We start from the raw sequence: 18,929 nt of genomic DNA, 5'->3' as shown, positions 1-18,929 counted from the left end.
AATGTCTGATTTTGTGGGTTTTATGAGCTGGAAGCCCAAATTATGTAAAAATAAACAAATAAATACTTGAAATTGTTGAAATTGTGGGCCCTGAATCAATAACCTATGAAAATGTTACTTTTTGAATGGAATTATGGATGGATGAATATGAACTTTTCCATGATATTCAAATTTTTTGGAAAGGGTCTGTATACTCACGGGCCAGCTCTAATACACAATTGATACGGTCTTGTGGGCCAAATATAATTACATCGCGGGCCAAATTTTAGAGTCAATAAATTTTTTTTTTCATTTTTAACTCGAAAAAAACCTATTCACAAAGAGAAAATGACTCAAAATATGTCCAAGGTAAGAATAATTATGGACTACACTACAAAATGTCATGTAGTAAATTCTAATACAAGTGGTGTGCAGACCGTAATCCATCTGAAATTCAAAAGCTGCTGTTTTGTGGGCCAATACAGGAGAGTAACATGACAAACTGCTTCACATCAGCCTTTCAAAGTTATTTACATGCATGTGTACAACAGCTAGTTTCCATCTAACATGTTATTAATGAGACAGTGTAAGAATAAGCTTCCTAATGGGAAAATCTGGCGCAGGTTAGAAGGAACTCTTGGTTGTGTGCGTGTGATAGTAGACAGTATGGCGTTTGATGACTATGACAGAGATGCAGGCAGGGTAGTTTCCCCTGTCGTGCCCTGCAAGTGGATCCTTCAGGTACAGTATGTGGTGGATAGGTGAAGGATTTCAAGTCAGTTTGGAGTCCAACACTCTTTGATCTCAATGAGTCGTCTCGACCAAAACAATCCAGGCTTCTATAATTGTCCATCCAGTTTATAACTCATTAACTGCTGCTACACCAAGCATGAGACTTGGAGAATATTTTGTTGGCAAAAAAAGGTAAAACATTCAGACACAGGAGGGTTGAGAGTAATAAATAAGCTCCTCATCCAACACCACATTTTTTAAAATCAACATTCTGCAATAGGATGACCTCCAGAAAAAAAAAAAAGCCTTTATCTCTCTGATGCAAAATGACTCATTTAGTGCTTTTATTATCGAGAGCATTTGCCTCTTAACAATCACAGCACAGGAAGCTGTCTACCTACGCACATGCAACATTATATGACGTGAGCATTTACCAAGAAGCCAGACTGACCGGGCTCCCTCTGGGTTAGTTTCTTTGCCGGGCCTTAACACCACAAGTTAATAGTATTGAAACACTTTAATTTGCTAATTATTAGTGCAAGCAACTAGAATCGATGGTGGGGTAGCGAGACATCATGGACTGTCATGTCATGTACTCAACTCCACATCATTCTGAATGTGGTTTCTGTTCGGAAGTACATGCACCAGTCAGCTGTAGCTGTGCACAACAAGAGTGTGAAGCTCTGTTGGATGGCCACGCAAAGCAATGGGTGGTCTGTAAACTCTCAGTGATGTAATCGTGCCGTAATACTGTATGTGAATGGGTGCCATTGTACTGCTGTTGCTTGGACAGGGGGTGGGGGTGGGGGGCTCAACCACACGCCACAAAATGATACAAAGAGCCCTGTCTTTGCAGGTGTGCTAAAAATACGGAAATGTATGATATATCAAGGGTCTTCCAAGAGCATCACCGCTCTGATCAGTGTCAAAGTGTAAATGGCTTTCAGGCCTAAGTCACATACTGTGTAATTCATCGAAATGCAAAGAAGTCGCCATTTTGTCATTACGGCAACTATTATGTATAATTTTTCATGCTTCCCAACTACAAAGATGTTCTACTAACAGATCCGCAACATGTCGAGCTGTTCATCTATGACAACGGATTTGGAACTAGGAAGCAAAAACAATTCCTCGGGGCTAATGAAAGCGACCTCAATTCGCCTATGATGAGTACGTCAACAATCTCATCAAGCACACCAGCATGGTAAGCTTAGATGAAATTTTAAACTTTTCAAACATTTTCAAGCTTTTTTATCTTTATTTATAATAACTTTGTGCAGGTGGCACGGTGGTCCGAATGCTTAGAACGTCTGCCTCACAGTTCTAACGAACGGGGTTCAATCCCCGGCCCCGCCTGTGTGGAGTTTGCATGTTCCGCGTGGTTTTTCTCCGGGTTCCTTCCACACCCCAAAAACATGCATGGTAGGTTAATTGAAGACTCTAAATTGCCCATAGTTGTGAATGTGAGTGGTTGTTTGTTTATATGTGCACTGCGATTGGCTGGCGACCAGTTCAGGGTGTACCCCGCCTCTCACCCGAAGATAGCTAGGATAGGCTCCAGCACGTCCGTGACCGTAGCGAACAAACACGCAGACAGGACAGACTTCATTCATTTTAGGGAAATGAATAGCTGGCACAAAGTCAGTGGCAGCTGGTGAATAGAGGGTGTGACTCCAAGAGCGAAATAAATATTTACAGTATAAGAGAATGGATGGATGCAATTTTTGTATTTATTTCGTTTTTATTACAACTGCATCTCCAGGAAGTAAAACATGAACTCAACATCAAGACACAAGTGTATGCATGTGTTTATGTGAAAACGTGAAGGTGCAAGTTGCCTCTGTGAAGATTTACCTTGTGCAGGTTTCCCTTGGAGTCTCCCAAGAATGCAATTGTATGGCGCGCCCTCATGCTCACGGCAACCGCTGTGAGTCGAGCAGAGGGGCTGTCCAAAATGGTTTCAGCTTCCACAGCAATCCGACTACCCATGGGGCTGGGCGTGTGATCCGAGCCGCAAGGGTACCTATCGAGAGTATTCTGTATGACAGGATATGGGTAGTCAGTTGGTGCCACGTCATGAAATGATGGCTCATAAAACGTATAGTTGCAAGAAAACAGTATGTGAACCCTTTGGAAACACCATAACACAATTTCTGCATAAACTGGTCATAAAATGAGCAGATTTTTTAAATCTAAGTCATAACAATAGACACAGTCTCCTTAAAACTAATATCACGCAAACAATTATGTTTTTATGTATTTATGGGACACCCTGAACTGGTTGCCAGCCAATCGCAGGGCACATATAAACAAACAACCATTCGCGCACACATTCACACCGAAGGGCAATTTAGAGTCCTCAATCAACCTAGCATGCATGTTTTTGGGATGTGGGAGGAAACCGGAGTGCCCGGAAAAAACCCACGCAGGCACGGGGAGAACATGCACACTCCACACAGGCGGGGCCGGGGATTGAACCCCGGTCCTCAGAACTGTGAGGCAGATGCAAACACAAGTTCTCTATAGAAAAATGTTGTTTCACTTGATTCATTTTCTTTAGGAGATATTCCACATTTAGTACCTAAACTTCATGGGTGCCAATAATGATGAGCACGACTGTACCTGTAAAGGTTACAGTGCATTTTAGGTTCATCCTGAAATTTCACCCGAAAGAGCAGACTATCCCTATACAAGGTTTGTCCCCCTTCCCGTGGGCTCACCACCTGTGGGAGGGGCCATAGGGGTCGGGTGCAGTGCAAGCTGGGCGGTGGCCGAAGGCGGGGACCTTGACGATCCGATCCCCGGCTACAGAAGCTGGCTCTCGGGACGTGGAATGTCACCTCTCTGGCAGGGAAGGAACCCGAGGTGGTGTGTGCGGTCGAGAAGTTCCGACTAGATGTAGTCGGACTCGCCTCCACGCACAGCTTGGGCTCTGGTACCAGTCCTCTCGAGAGGGGTTGGACTCTCTTCCACTCTGGAGTTGCCCACGGTGAGAGGCGCCGAGCAGGTGCGGGTATACTTATTGCTCCCCGGCTCGGCGCCTGTACGTTGGGGTTCAACCCGGTGGATGAGATGGTAGCCTCCCTCCGCCTTTGGGTGGGGGGACGGGTCCTGACTGTTGTTTGTGCCTATGCACCAAACAGCAGTTCAGAGTACCCACCCTTTTTGGAGTCCTTGGAGGGGTTGCTGGAGAGTGCTCCCGCTGGGGACTCCATCGTTCTGCTGGTGGACTTCAATGCTCACGTGGGCAATGACAGTGAGACCTGGAAAGGCGTGATTGGGAGGAACGGCCCCCCGATCAGAACCCGAGCGGTGTTCTGTTATTACGCTTCTGTGGTCATCACGGATAACGAACACCATGTTCAAGCATAAGGGTGTCCACACGGGCACTTGGCACCAGGACACCCTAGGTCGCAGTTCGATGATCGACTTTGTGGTCGTGTCATCGGATTTGCGGCCGCATGGGTGAAGAGAGGGATGGAGCTGTCAACTGATCACCACCTGGTGGTGAGTTGGCTCCGATGGTGGGCGAAGATGCCGGTCCGACGTGGCAGGCCCAAACGTATTGTGAGGGTCTGCTGGGAACGTCTGGCGGAATCCACTGTCAGTAGGAGTTTCAACTCCCACCTCCGACAGAACTTTGCTCATGTTCCGGGGGAGGCGGGGTCCAAGTGGCCTCCATTGCTGAGGCGGACGACCATAGCTGTGGCTGTAAGGTGGTTGGTGCCTGTCGTGGCGGCAATCCCTGAACCCATTGGTGGACACCAACGGTGAGGGATGCCGACAAGCTGAAGAAGGAATCCTATCGGGCCTTTTTGGCCTGTGGGACTCCTGAGGCAGCTGATGGGTACCGGCTGGCCAAGCGGAATGCAGCTTTGGTGGTCGCTGAAGGAGCTAAGCCGAAAGGCGAAGCTCTCAATTTACCGGTCGATCTATGTTCCTATCCTCACCTATGGCTGTGGGCCGTGACCAAAAGAACAAGATCCCGGATACAAGCGGCCGAAATGAGTTTCCTCCGCAGGGTGTCCGGGCTCTCCCTTAGAGATAGGGTGAGAAGCTCGGTCATCCGGGAGGATCTCAGAGTAGAGCCGCTGCTCCTCCACATCCAGAGGAGCCAGATGAGGTGGCTGGGGCATCTGATTCGGATGCCTCCCGGACGCCTCCCTGGTGAGGTGTTCCGGGCATGTCCCACCGGGAGGAGACCCCGGGGACGACCCAGGACACGCTGGAGAGACTAGATCTTTCGGCTGGCCTGGGAACGCCTCGGGATCCCCCCGGAAGAGCTGGATGAAGTGGCTGGGGAGAGAGAAGTCTGGGCGTCCCTGCTAAAGCTAATGCCCCCGCGACCCGACCTCGGATAAGCGGTATAAAATGGATGGATGGAAGGAAAGTACTCAATGACAAAACTGCTCAAGTAAAGAGTAACTTGAGTAACTTCTGATTTAAAAAAAAATAAAATAATTTTTAATCAGAGCATGAACATCAAATATAAAAAAATAATAATATATGAGAGTTGACACACATCTGCCACCATTTTACCAATTTTAAATTGCCCAAAAAACAACAACACATGCATTGGGCCCTACAGAAACATTATTTGCTTTATTCACTTAAATGACTTCATGGAGAAGCTGTTTGCTGACCGGACTTAGTGATTGTGTCTGCGTGTGCGACACCATATGATAAGGCTAATGCTGTCAGATCACTGCCAAAACAACAAGAGAAACATCTGCAACTTACTGCAAGGTGTTTTCTCAAGTTAGAACAGGGCTGAAATAGTTTGGGCAATCACAATTTAAGAGCTGCATGCAGGGGCGGAGCCAGAGGGGAGGCCGGGGTAGCACTGGACCGACCCCCTGAAATCTGATTGGACCCCCCAGGTACCTCCCCAGATGATTGACATCTCTAGACGTCTCGTCGAAAGGAGCCGTTTGCATTTTGAAATCAGTGATGCCTTTTGACTGCTAAGTCCATCCTGTACAGTAGTTGGCGCTATGTACTAGGAGTTGTAATCCACAATTATTAGGAAAAGAAGAAGAATTGCCACAGAAGAAGTGCCAGTCTACGTCTCGACCTCATCCTAAAGTTTTACGGTGGTGTCCTAATGAGTCACTGCTTAGAAACAACTTTGTGTTCAGATAGCAGATCGTTTTGCTAGCAGCCACAGGTATCAAGCTAAAGTTAGCATGGAGTGACGTCGACACATGACCAGTGTCAGCTTCCAACAGCCACTCCACATGAACGTGTACATTTAATTCGGGTTGCTGCTTATATTTACGTTTCGCCAATGATTTTAGAGGAATGAAACAAGCAGACAATTGGCCAGTTCGATGTTTCATGCTCGGCTGTCTTAAATGAAATATAACGCGAAGGAGGTTGGTGGATTATCATTCACGTTTTGCCCTTTGTTATGTCTCTAAACTGTTGGTATACTGATATGTTTGTTTAAAAGCTTTAAAGCTGACACCGCTACAGTGTCAAAAGTGTTGCTGCTGCATTTTATTTCTCTTCTGTGGAGCATCTTATTTCATGCATACTGCACAACAGGCTAGCTAAAAACACATTTAAGACAAACAAGTGGAGCGCTTTCAACGAAAACTTGAGGAGTTGAGGGCATCACAAAAGTGCTGTTAATGAGCTTCACAAGTGGAACTTGTTTAAAAAGCATAAAAACTGTCATTCAAGTTAATTCTGACCAATGGTCATGGTTTGGTAGGTTAATTGAAGACTTTAAATTGCCCGTAGATGTGAATGTGAGAGCGAATGGTTGTTTGTCTATATGTGCCCTGCGATTGGCTGGCAACCAGTTCAGGGTGTACCCCGCCTCTCGCCCAGAGTCAGCTGCGATAGGCTCCAGCACGCCCGCGACCCTAGTGGGGATAAGCGGTACGGAAACTGGATGGATAATAAAAAAACAAAAATAAATAATAATAATAATAATAGCAGGGTACACTTCAGTAATTCAAAGCATAAAGACACGGCTTTCTTTTTAATTTTATTTTTTGTTTGGGTAACTCACCTCTAGCAGGTTGACACATTTAGATTTGACTTCGTACTCGATGTAGGCTGCCTCCGTTCCGGACACTCTGCCCATCTTTGTGTAACACAGGTCTCTGGTGGAGTTAATCCTGCGGTCCACATCTTCCAGGTTAAACATGCATAGGGCAGAGTCCTCACTGGGTCGATTTGATGAAGCCAACCGAGTGGAAAAAACACCAAGAACAATCTCAGACCCTTGACTCCCTGTGCCATCTTTGGAGAACCCAAGCTGGACTGCTTGAAGGAGATTATAATTTTTCCCTGCCCGGGAATGGCATGTGAGGGGCACTTCCACATACGAATAATAGGCTTGGTCATCCAAACATACACGTGAGATGTAGGTGCGGTACTCGCGTGATTTTGACTTCAAGTCTCGTCTGTAGAAGAGGAAGTACACGTGATGATGGTGGGCAAAGGATGCTACAAAATGATGGTCATATTCAGAGAGGCGACCAGCCACAGCCAACTTTGCAGTTTCCTCATAAGAAAAGATGGGCTCCTGGTCCAGGTTTCGTGTGGCGATGGGTGGGTGGCTGCTTGTGTAGCCTCGACCAACAAAAAGAACCGGCTGCCTGTGCGGATGCGACTGAACGATGAGTCCAACAGTACTAACATTGGGGTGATTAGCTGCTACATATTGAGTATCCACTGGTGTCTCAGTGGAGAACAGCACCTTTTTGATAGAATCAAGACTTCGTTTCTGGCAGATACCTTGGTTGACACTGCCGCAAGTAATAAGTTCCATGGAGTACGGGTTAATCAGCAAGAGCTTGTTGTGGTTGCTGGTGAGCCTTGCTTGAGGGCAGTTACTCTCGGTTACAGGAGGCAAGCACTCTGGGCTGTCTTTGACTGGTCCAGTGTGATCCTGGAGTTCAGGCTGGAGCAATTTGTCCAACTGAAACAAGTTGTCACAAGCTCCAACATAAACTCGACCCACATTGGGGTGAGGATGCAAGGCCAAGTGCTCAAATTCTGTGTCATTCCGTACGAAAGTGGGATAAAAGGCAGAATATGAGTCCTTTCCTTGTACCACAAAACCAGGCTTCGAGGTAAGGCCCCAGCCTGTTGCTAATAGCACAAGTGATAGCAGTGATCGCACTGCTATCACTGGAAGATGACATATCACCCACACTGGCATGGCAGCAGATCTAATGAAAAGAAAAAAGGAAGAGGCTCTTAAAAACAGAATATACATCCCGACAGTCACTGCTGGCTATTTTCGAATTCACCTATTTGTTTTTTTGCTGTAGAACCTATTCTATTCATCAGCTATTCATTCAAAAACTTACCTATTCCCGGGTTTCATACTCTTCCTATAACACTAAGATGCCACAAGATGGCTCCTAAAAGAAAAGCAGTCATTGGTGTCAAGGAAGTATGTTGCAGTGATAAAGCTTAACTGAGTGGCCAACATCTTTGTAAGTCAAAGAGCAGCTTAATTTAGCTTAGACGCTTCGCCGCATGTGCAGGTACAGTACACACACACACTCCTGGTGCATTTTGTCGAAATCAAATCACCGTTCAGCCATTGTTTTTAAGGGTAAAATGATTTTGAAATTATATTGAGGTGTTTTGGGATCGTAAATTGTGGTACATTTATGGTGTAAACTATTAATATGCGGGTATGTCTAAACATTTTAAGGAGGGCCTATAGCTGTCTTCCATTGAATTGACATGAAACGGTGGCTTTATGAATAATGAGGCAAAAAATACTAAAAAAAAAATACTTTGAGTCAAAAATGATTTCTTTTCATATCAACCTCATATAAATGTTTTGACAACTTACCATTTGTTTTCTTCACCTCTTAATCGTACAGCAGTTGTGGCGTACATAATCTGAAACACACCGAGAAAGACCAAATCAATCAAAATTATTTTTTGGATTAAATGTGATTTCCATACAGTATGAGTTTTGGCAGGAAAGCTAATGTTGTAAACTTTGGACTTCATCACTGGAAAGACCGTGGGAAGCCTTTTCCAAATCAAATTCCTGTCACACTATTGTTTGACTTACTACATCCTTTTTGCATGTAAAAAAAAAGCCCCCAGTAAATAGTGTCAATCGAAGAGGGCTTTGAGTACCCTCCAGTGAGTTGGTCCTCGTAAAAGGTCTTCAATCATTGCTAGGATACAATATGCAAAAGGTCTTTAGTTTCAAAGATACAGCCAAATCAACAGCACAACCAAAGAACCTGACTCTGTAGTCCCATGTTCAGTTTGTGAACAATTTTTTCCCTTTACTCTTTCACATCCCAACATGCCAAATCTGAGAAACAGGATTATCACTGAAAAGTTCAGGGGCATCTTAAATTGGCTTAGCCGATAAAGAAAATGGAAAGAAATACTATTCAACAATGTGAATCTTCAATTAGAGCACATTTACCTGTTTCCTTACCAAAGAAAGAGTTAGAATCCATTCTTTATTGGTGGTTATTTTCCATTACAGTAAAACTGTATTCTACATGTGTAAATAAAAAAGTAACAACAATCGAATACACTTTTTACAAAAGGAAAATAAGGAAATCCTCTGCTTTACATCCACCTTTATGTCTGACCACTTCTTTTTTAGTTCACCGTGTGTGCGCTCTTCCGACCCCAGCTACTTCAACGTGTGCGCTCAATTCTTCGTTGATTGGGATGTACGAAGGAAATGTGCTTGGATTCATATGTACGTAGATTCATACATTTGGATGTTTTTATGCTTACGTTTTCTGGATTTGAGCGTATGCCTTGTTTCAGTCGGAAATCCACGCAAGTCTTTGTACATGAGGCCCCAGGCAATTTGCAGGCTCACTGTAAAATATTGTTAACTACCATTTTATCAGTATAAATTGATGTCACATTATTGCAACTATTTAATGAATTTGGTGATCGTGGAAAGCTGTGCAAGTGTGTCCAAATGTGGTCACAAAGAAGAAATTGAGGTAAACAAACTGGTATGTAAAAAGAAAAACATCCGTTTCATCAGGGTTTGAGTTCAACGGGAGCCAACAGGAGTCGATCCCACATAACACATACCTCAGCTCCCATAAAGACAATAAATTAGTCTTTGGGGTCTTCATCTACACTATATTGGCAAACATATTCGTTCACCTGCCTTGAATCACATATGAATTTAAGTGACATCCCATTCCTAATCCATAGGGTTCAATATGATGTTGGTCCACCTTATGCAGGTATAACAGCTTCAACTCTTCTGGGACGGCTGTCTAAAAGGTTTAGGAGTGTGTTTATGGGAATTTTCGACCATTCTTCCAGAAGCACATTTGTGAGGCCACACACTTAATTTGGACAAGAAGGCTTGACTCTCAGTCCCTGCTCGAATTTATCCCGAAGGTGTTCTATCGGGTTGACGTCAGGACTCTGCACGGCCTGCCACAGGAGCTGCTGAGGCAGTTCCACAGAGCGGTCATCGAATCAGTCCTGTGTTCTTCCAACACAGTCTGGTTTGGTGCTGCTACAAAAAAGGGCAAACTCCGACTGCAACGGACAATCAAAACTGCTGAAAGGATTGTCTGTACCCCCCTACCCCCCCTTGAGGAGTTGCACGCTGCCAGAACTAAGACAAGAGCGTGCAAAATCCTCTCGGACCCTCCGCATCCCGGTCACCAGCTCTTCCGGCTCCTTCCCTCAGGTAGGCGCGACCGATCAATGCAAACTAGAACTAGCAGACATTCCAACAGCTTCTTCCCTCTTGCGATCAACTTCTTAAACACCTGACCTACAATTCCATTTCAAGATGCTGGCAATTTTTGTTGAGTTTGTTGTCACATTTCTGTGGGGCCAATTATACATTACTCGTGCACTCACTGTAGTTGTCTCGCCACGCTGCACTATTTGCATATCTGTTGTTGACCAATACTGGCCACTCATGCCAGAGTAGCATCTGCAACATTTGCACAATCAACATTGTCCCAGATTATCGCGCTACTCATCACTTTAAACTGCATACACTCCTTGAAGTCTCGGCGCCCTTTGCACAATGGTCATTGCACCAGACTGTTGCACTATTAGTCATTCAAACTGCTCTAATTGCTAGAGGACATCTTTTTGCACAATTGTCAAAAAAATAATAAAAATTGTACCGGCATTACCAGATTACTAGCAACCTTTTATTGCTCAGTGACTGTTTTTCTCAATGTCTTTATGTCTCAAAAGTGTTCTCTGTCAATTTACTGTCTGTTGTCGTACTAGAGCAGCTCCAACTACCGGAGACAAAATCCTTGTGTGGTTTTTTTGGACATACTTGGCAAAATAAAGATGATTCTGATTTTGATATCAAAGATCGGGAGACATGTGCAACATAGTCAAGTTCAGAGAACCAAGGCAAAGTTGAAATAAATTAGATGACAAAACCCCAATGCTGCGAAAGTGGCTGATGCGACCCTTACTCTGGTGTGTATGTGTGTGTGTGTGCATGTATCTGGGGCGTCAGAGTTCAGGTGGGCAAAGGACACAAGAGGTAGAAGGGGGAGCGGGCAGTGAGTTCAGATTCCTGACAGCCTGATGAATAAAACTGTCTTTGAGTCAGCTAGTCCTGGCCGCAGACTCCGCAGTCTCCCCCCTGATGGCAGCAGACTGAAGAGACTGTGATGGATGGGTGGCATCCACCGCTATGCGGAGGGTTTTGCGGGTGAGGCGGGTGCTGTAAATGTCCTGCAGGGAGGGAAGAGAGGTTTCAATGATCTTCTCAGCTGCCCTCACTATATGACGGAGATTCTTGCGACAGGATGCGGCGCAGGCTCCTTACCACACAGTGATGCAGTTGGTCAAGTGCTCTCTATGGTCCCTCTGTAGATGATGATGGGGGTTGGGGCTCTGGCTCTTCTCAGCTTGCACAGGAAGTAGAGCCGCTGGTGAGGTTTCTTGGCCAGTGATGAGGTGTTGCTGGTCCAGGAGAGGTCCTCGGTGATGTGCACTCCCAGGAACTTGGTGCTGCACACTCTCTCCACCATTGATGTTCAGGGGAGCATGCTGGGAGTGCGCTCGCCTGAAGTCCACAACAATCTCCTTGGCTTTCTCCACATTTAGGGAGAGATTGTTGTCCATGCACCACCCAGCCAAGCGCCTCACCTCACTCCTGTAGTCTGTCTCATCCTCGTTGCTGATGAAGCCACCACAGTTGTGCCGTTTGCAAACTTGATGAAAATGTTGGCGCTGTATGTCGGTGTGCAGTCATGGGTCAGCAGGGTGCAGAGGAGGGGGCTCAAGACACTATATAAACACATTTGTTATGAGTTCTAAAAATACATGGTATTAACCTTGTGGGGTGATCATAGTCAGCCACGTCCTCCCATCATCCCTGAGAGAGCAGCGTCACCCATGATCGCAGCGATTCTCTCCTCGAACGGGGTGAGGCCCTCGGCGCCGATTCCTCTGCCTGTTTTGGGCACACTTTGGTGGTGGGCAGCTGTCCTCCGCTTCACGTCCACCTTAGTGACCACTACTTTTTTAGTTCAGCGTGTGCGCGCTATTCTGTCACCACAGCATTGACAACCGCACACGCGCTGTCCCATTCATTCCTCTTTCGCGTGTTGTTAACGCCAGAGAACAGCGTGCCAAAGAGGATTTTCTTGCACACCTCCACTTCATTGAGCAACTTCACATTCAGCAAAATTATTTTTCTTCATTACCTTGCTCATTTTCCTTTTTTTTCACCTGATCATGCAGAGATCTGGAACTCAGGTGTAGGGTTCATTTAAATATGATTTGCATATTTAAATGTGGGCGTGGACAAGGAGGGGTCGGCTACTCCAACATGTGCGCTCATTTCCACGTTGATTGGGATGTACGAATGTGCTTGGATTCAAGGGTACGCACAAATTCATACATCTGGATATTTTTGTGCGTACAACGTTTTCTGGATTTGAGCGTACGCCATGTTTTAGGAGGAAATCCACGCAAGTCTTTGTACATGAGGCCCCAGGTGTGTGAGGGCAGAGTGGAGGGCAGTGGAGAACGGCGTCATCGGTTGACTGGTTGGACCGATATGCAAACTGGAAGGAGTCCAAGGGGGGGAGGACTTGATGTGGTGCATGACTAGTCGCTCGTCACTGCTGTCACTGAAGCGGTGGGCGATCTTCCTGGAGTACTCCCTCTTGGCCTCTCTGATCCCACGGGACAGATTGGCCCTGACTGTCCTCAGGCCCTCCTCATCCCCAGATCTAAAAGCCGTGTTGCAGACCTTCTGTAGTCTGTAGACCTCCCCCGACAGCTATGGCTTCTGATTAGCACAGACAGTGATGGACTAAGTGGTGGTGACATCATCCATGCACTTGGTGATGTAGGCAGTAACAGTCTCTGTGTACTCCTGAAGGTCTGTGATGGAGTTGTAGGTGGCAGCCTGTTTGAACATGGTCCAGTCTGTGGTGGCGAAACAGTCTTGAAGTGCCTCAAGGGATTCTTATGGCCACACTCGTACCTGTTTCCTAACTGGTGGAAGACTTTAACCAGTGGCCTGTAAGCATTGGCATAACAGTGAGATGGTCTGAGGCGGCGAGGTGGGGGAGGGGAAAGGCCTTGTAGGCCCCTCTCAGGGGTCTAAAGACATTGTCCAGAGTGTCATTTCCCCTTGTTGGAAAGTCGATGTTTGAGTAGAGTCTCGGAAACATAGCCTTGGGGTCACCATTGTTAAAGTCCCCAGCTAGGATGAGGAAAGCTTCCGGGTGGGCCGTCAGCTGTTCACTGATATGATGGTAAAGCTCATTTAGCGCCTGACTCCTGTTATTGCTGGAGTTTGGAGGAATATAGACAGCCACAAGCAGTATGGCAGTGAATTCCCTTGCTCAATAATAAATATATAAATAATAACCACTCCAAACCATCAGTGCAAGAAAGAGTGCAACCCACCGTTTAACTTGTTAGCTGCCTCAACGTTGGCATAGACGTATTTTGTTGTTTCAATTGACTGAAGTTTCGCACGGTGTAGGCTGAGGCTTGAAGCGGGAGGGAGCGCGTCAGACTTCTATACATCGTGAAAGCCTCCTTTCCATAATATAATCTGAACCCAAGTGCTCCCCTGAGATGACTGGTCATTTATTTTAACACAGTTAACACTTTTGTTCGCCGCTGCCATTGGGCAAAAGCACGTTTTCGTGCGCGTTCTTCTTCGTTGGTTTTCACCACTTCGTTGGTTTTCGCCACTTTCTTCTTCGTCCTCGGTGCACTCTAGGCGAAGCTGAAAACCGAATTTTTAAAATTTGAACGATTCCCGGAGAACCGGCATGTTAGTCTCGGTTCCCGTCGTTTCTCGAATCTCGATGCCCCACATTCAGTGCAGTCATTACCCCCTTGATTGAATCTTTACCTTTTTATTGTAAACTCAACCAGCCAACATTCTTCACCTGCAGCAAAATGCTGGAATAATTACTCGAGTGATCTGTGGTGTAACACAACAAAACTGGAGAAATGGCAAAGGAAATGACACACAAGTATATTTGTACTTGCAAGCCTCAGTGAGCACAGAAAAATGATGGAATGTGATTAATCATGATAAAAAGAGTGGGAGACAGACATTAATTATAGGGCATACCCACAATGTCTCTTTCAACACCCACTCATTCTCTAATGAGAAGTGCTACTTTGTCTCCCCAGTACAATTTGAGCAAATATGTTTTGGAAATAACCTCCTCCCCACATGCACAGGCACAAAGGCATTACATATATAATTAGCTCGCATTGTGGTTTGCTTTGCACAAATTTGTGGGAGAAAAAAAAATTGGAGGCAACCAAACAATCAGGGAGATATGCAAATCTTATCCATTTTATATTTAAATTTTACATAAACCACAATAAGGCATCTAATTCAAGACATGCTGTGAAAGTGAAGTTGACCTATCTTGGTGGTAACATTTTGCCAGAATTGCTATAATTATGGTGTCTACGAATAACATTTGGATACAGCTTCAAGGCTAGCTATGTAATAACTGAATGCTTGTCATCAACTCTGATCTCCAGAGATCATTTTTATATACAATGAAAGTGCATGGTTATTTATATTCATGTGTCATTTTCTGATGGCAGTACAGTAGTCAAAACAGGCAAAAGGCAGACTCCAACAGAAATACAGTATAGAGCATCACGAAAAGTCTTATGGGCTATAGTGTTGGCTTTGAACATTTTTATAGTAAGCATAAAGCAGCAATCACTGCATTAAATCTGGCCATGAATGCAAACCTGTTCCAGAAATAAACTAAAAGTTACTTCAAGTTTTGACAGGGTGTGTGGTTGTTCCATTTGTCAATGCAGAGGAACTGGATGGGTCAAGGGAAGTTCCCATGATTGCTGAACTTAATAGCCCAAAGAACTAACCCTGGCTAATTAAAGGTTAGCCTCGACCCCAAAAATCTTATATTTACATTATACACAACTTCCCAACTTCATTGGAATTAGGGTTTGTCGTTTCAACACTACAAGAAAATTAAGCAAACAGGCTAAATTGTCAATGAAGTGTCCAAAGAGTGCAAAATTCTATCCTTTCTATTTAACGGAAGCTAGCTCCCTCACAATCAGTTCCAGCCGTTACCGTGACAACTGGGCAACCAAGACCGGAACACTCTTACTGTGTTGTGTATTGCTGTGCGATATGGACCAAATTTGATAGTCGATATCGGTAATTTCATACCTCGATTAGTATTTTTCCTTTAAATTACATAATTGTATTGGCATTTAAAAAAATATTTTCTTTATGTATAAAGCACAAGATAAAGATAGATAAAACGGTGGCCGACTGGTTAGCACATCTGCCTCACAGTTCCATCTCCAGGCATGACTAATGGATTTACGCTCACTCCAACTGCTATGCGAATGTTAACAGTTGGATTAAGACTAGGTTAATTGGTCATGCCTGGAAAATTAAGGCCAAATTATTCTTTCTGCGGCTGCATGTCTGCAAGGTGCAGAAAGTATGAATTCTGCAGTTCTTGCAATGTGCAAGTCCTCAAGAGTAGGTAGCGGGGTACCGATGATTCACTTAACTGTCCGCTGCAGTCAGACTTTGTCCTTCTTTAGAGCAGCACCAGACTGATAAATGAACACAGAACTGATTCAATGACTGCTATGTAGAACTGACTCAACAGGTCCAATGGCAGGCCGTGCTTCTTCAGCAGCTGTGTGATACACTGTAGATCCTCCAATGCTGGGCCTTTTTGAGGATGAAGTTGATGTTGGTCTTCCATTTCCGGTCCTGAGAGAATGTAATTCCCAGGAACTTGAAGGTCTCAGTGGTTGAAACAGGGCAGTTTGAAAAAGTGTGAGGGACAGCTGTAGCAAAGGATGTTTCCTGAAGTCCACAATGATCGCTACGGTCTTGAGCTTGTCCAGCCCTAGGTTGTGTTGTTGCACCAGAGCACCAGCCACTCCACTTCCTGTCGATATGCAGAGTCACCTCTGTTGATAATGAGGCCGATGACTGATGTCATTGGCAAACTTCAAGAGCCTGACAGTTGGGTGTGTTGAGGTGCAGTACTTCATGTAGAAAGAGAAGAGCAGCAGAGAGAGGACACATCCTTGGGGGGCCGTGGCACTCATGGAGCGTGTGGATGAGATGGTTTCCCCCAGCCTCACCTGCTGTGTCCTGCCCATTAGAAAGCTGTTAATTCATTGGCAGATGGCAAGAGAGATGCCGAGATGGAGGATCTTGGAGGAGAGGAGTTCAGAGATGATCGTGGTGAACACAGAGCTGAAGTGCACAAACAGGATCCTCACGTAGCTCCCTGCAACTTTGACGTGTTCCAGGATACAGACCAGAACCATGTTGACTGTATCCTCCACCAACCATGGGAAAATTCCAGAAGGTCCAGCAGGGGTCCTATGACACTTTTATCACAGATGTCAGAGCAGCAGGCCTGTAGTCATTCAGTCCCAACACAGATTTCTTGGGAACTGGGATGATGGTGGAACATTTGAAGCAGGATGGGTCTTCACACAGTTCCAGAAATCTATTGAAGATTTGAGTGAGATTTAGTCAAGAGCGAGAGACGCCATCCTGGCAAGGAGCCCTCTTGATATTTTGTTGCTTGGAGAGCCGCCTCACATCCTGTTCATGAATAGTTAAGGAAGGAGAGAAAGCCAGACGGTGTACAGTCGGTCCTTGGTGGTGGGGATGGGTGAGTATGGGGTGTGAATGTCCTTTTCAAATCTGCAGTAGAACAGATTTAGTCATCAGCCATGCCATTATTGTACTTCATTTGGGGGGATGGTCTAAATTGGTGATGGTTTGCAGCCCTTGTCACTCTAACGTCTAAAGTCGTTAGCAGAAAAAAAAATTTAGGTTCTCTTAGCGATGTTAATTTTCTTTGGCAGGTGGTTTCTGGCCCACTTGTACAGGACTCTGTCCCCACTCCTCAAGGTTTGGCAGTGAACCACGGGTTGTTGTTGTTAGTGAACAAGTGGAACATCTACGTTAGAACACTAACATCATCCCAAAACTGATGTAGGACGTCACAGTGTCTGTATATTCATCCAAAATGCCAGTTGAAGTTTCAAAGACACGCCAATCTGAACAGTCTATAGAAACCTGTACTTTCAGCTTTGTTTCAATGGTCTACGTCTTCACTGTTTTCACCACAGGTTTTGCAGATTTAGGTTTGTGCCTGTTTGTTGGTATTAACTCGATTAAACAGGGATCAGACAAACCCAAAGTTGCAAACTTTCCCATCCCTATATAGCCCTTATAACCTAACTGAAGGTAATTTCAGCAAATGTATGACTTCAGAAGCAGGCATGGGCCGGTATCAGATTCTGACGATATGATAACCTCGGGCAAAAATATTGCGGGATCACGGTATTGCAATTCCAGCTCTAAAATTTATTATTTTGAAAAAATTAGGTAAATAAAAACAATGTTTTCATTGAACACAATCTATTTTCTCTAAAGAAAAAATATAATAATTGGTACATGTGTTCCATGTTAATAAATCACAATGTCCCATCCTTGGTGAGCTATTTTTAGAACAGACCGGCAGGCTACTCATGTGGTCCTTTGAGCTACTTCGTACCTGCGGGCACCATTTTTGGTGATCCTTGCTCTTACATAGTGCGACAAAAATATATACAGTAGAAAATCCCAAAACAAATGTAACTATTTAAACTTCTAAGTGTTTTAGGCTTCAAATTTTTCTACTAAACAAATTTAAAGTGAAAATATAAATTAAAATATGTACAACCCAAAGAAAAAAAAATAATCAGCAAAACCTGCCTGTAGTTAAGCTTGGCATTGAGAAACACTAAGTGCCTCAAGCTTTGAGAAGCTGATTTGGTTTCTTTTGTCTATCTGGAAATTATCTGGACTGTTTTGGAGAAGATTCTCTCAGTAGGGACCAGGGTTTATATTAGGGTAAGAGTTTTGGTTTTCCATCACGGTTCTTTTTTATTTCGTTTTGACTTTTCGTTTTCAAATTCAGTTTTAATTAGTTTGTAAACCAGGTTTGTTACTTTTTATTAGTTTTTATTTTTTCAAAAATGCTTCGCTTTAGTTTAATTTTTATTAGTTTCAGGATTATATTTATTTTATATAAGGGGTATATTATTATATATAAAAAAAGATCCCAATGAGTATTGTGTAATAAAAACATTTAATAATTCTAACCGTAACCCATTTATTCATTCATCATTTTCTATACCGCTCATCCTCACGAGGGTTGAGGGCGTGTTGGAGCCTATCCCAGCTATCTTCGGGCGAGAGGCGGTGTATACCCTGAACTGGTCACCAGCCGATCGCAGGGCACATATAAGCAAACAACCATTCGCACTCACAGTCACACCTATGGGATATTTAGAGTTTTCAATTAACCTACCATGCATGTTTTTGGAATGTGGGAGGAAACCGGAGTAAACCCACGCAGGCACGGGGAGAACATGCAAACTCCAAACAGGCGGGACCGGGGAATGAACCCGGGTCCTCAAAACTGTGAGGCAAATGAGCTAACCAGTCGTCAACTGTGTCGCTGAACCGTAACCCTACATATTGAAAAAAAATATTAACTTACTCGCAGATGAACAAACATCCATCTATCAAATAGACAAATACAGGTACTGTATAACAGTCCACAGAACTTGAAGTGCAATAAGTGCAGTGCATAATACTGCTTCAACAACCCCAATTCCAATGAAGTTGGGACGTTGTGTTAAACAAATAAAAACAGAATAGAATGATTTGCAAATCATGTTCAACCTATATT

General features: G+C 44.5%; 1 protein-coding gene across 9 annotated transcripts in view; it reads right to left on the bottom strand.

The window, feature by feature from the left end:
- plxnb1b (plexin b1b) overlaps positions 1-18,929 on the bottom strand; it is a 162,513-nt gene that overhangs the window by 80,101 nt on the left and 63,483 nt on the right. For all 9 annotated transcript variants that reach the window (XR_009790236.1, XR_009790237.1, XR_009790238.1 and 6 more), the window contains exons 3-6: positions 8,537-8,586; positions 8,040-8,093; positions 6,731-7,898; positions 2,566-2,748 (exon numbers count right to left, since the gene is read on the bottom strand). Coding sequence is in view for 5 of the 9 variants with exons in the window: in XM_061785768.1 (XP_061641752.1) it covers positions 2,566-2,748; positions 6,731-7,898; positions 8,040-8,056 (1,368 nt within the window). In the remaining 4 variants the exon portion in view is untranslated. The remainder of the gene's footprint in view (positions 1-2,565; positions 2,749-6,730; positions 7,899-8,039; positions 8,094-8,536; positions 8,587-18,929) is intronic.

This window comes from Phyllopteryx taeniolatus, chromosome 9, assembly GCF_024500385.1.
Source record: "Phyllopteryx taeniolatus isolate TA_2022b chromosome 9, UOR_Ptae_1.2, whole genome shotgun sequence".
Classification (NCBI taxonomy): domain Eukaryota; kingdom Metazoa; phylum Chordata; class Actinopteri; order Syngnathiformes; family Syngnathidae; genus Phyllopteryx; species Phyllopteryx taeniolatus.
Note: the sequence above shows the minus strand (reverse complement) of the source record. Positions and strands in the feature narration are given on the sequence as shown.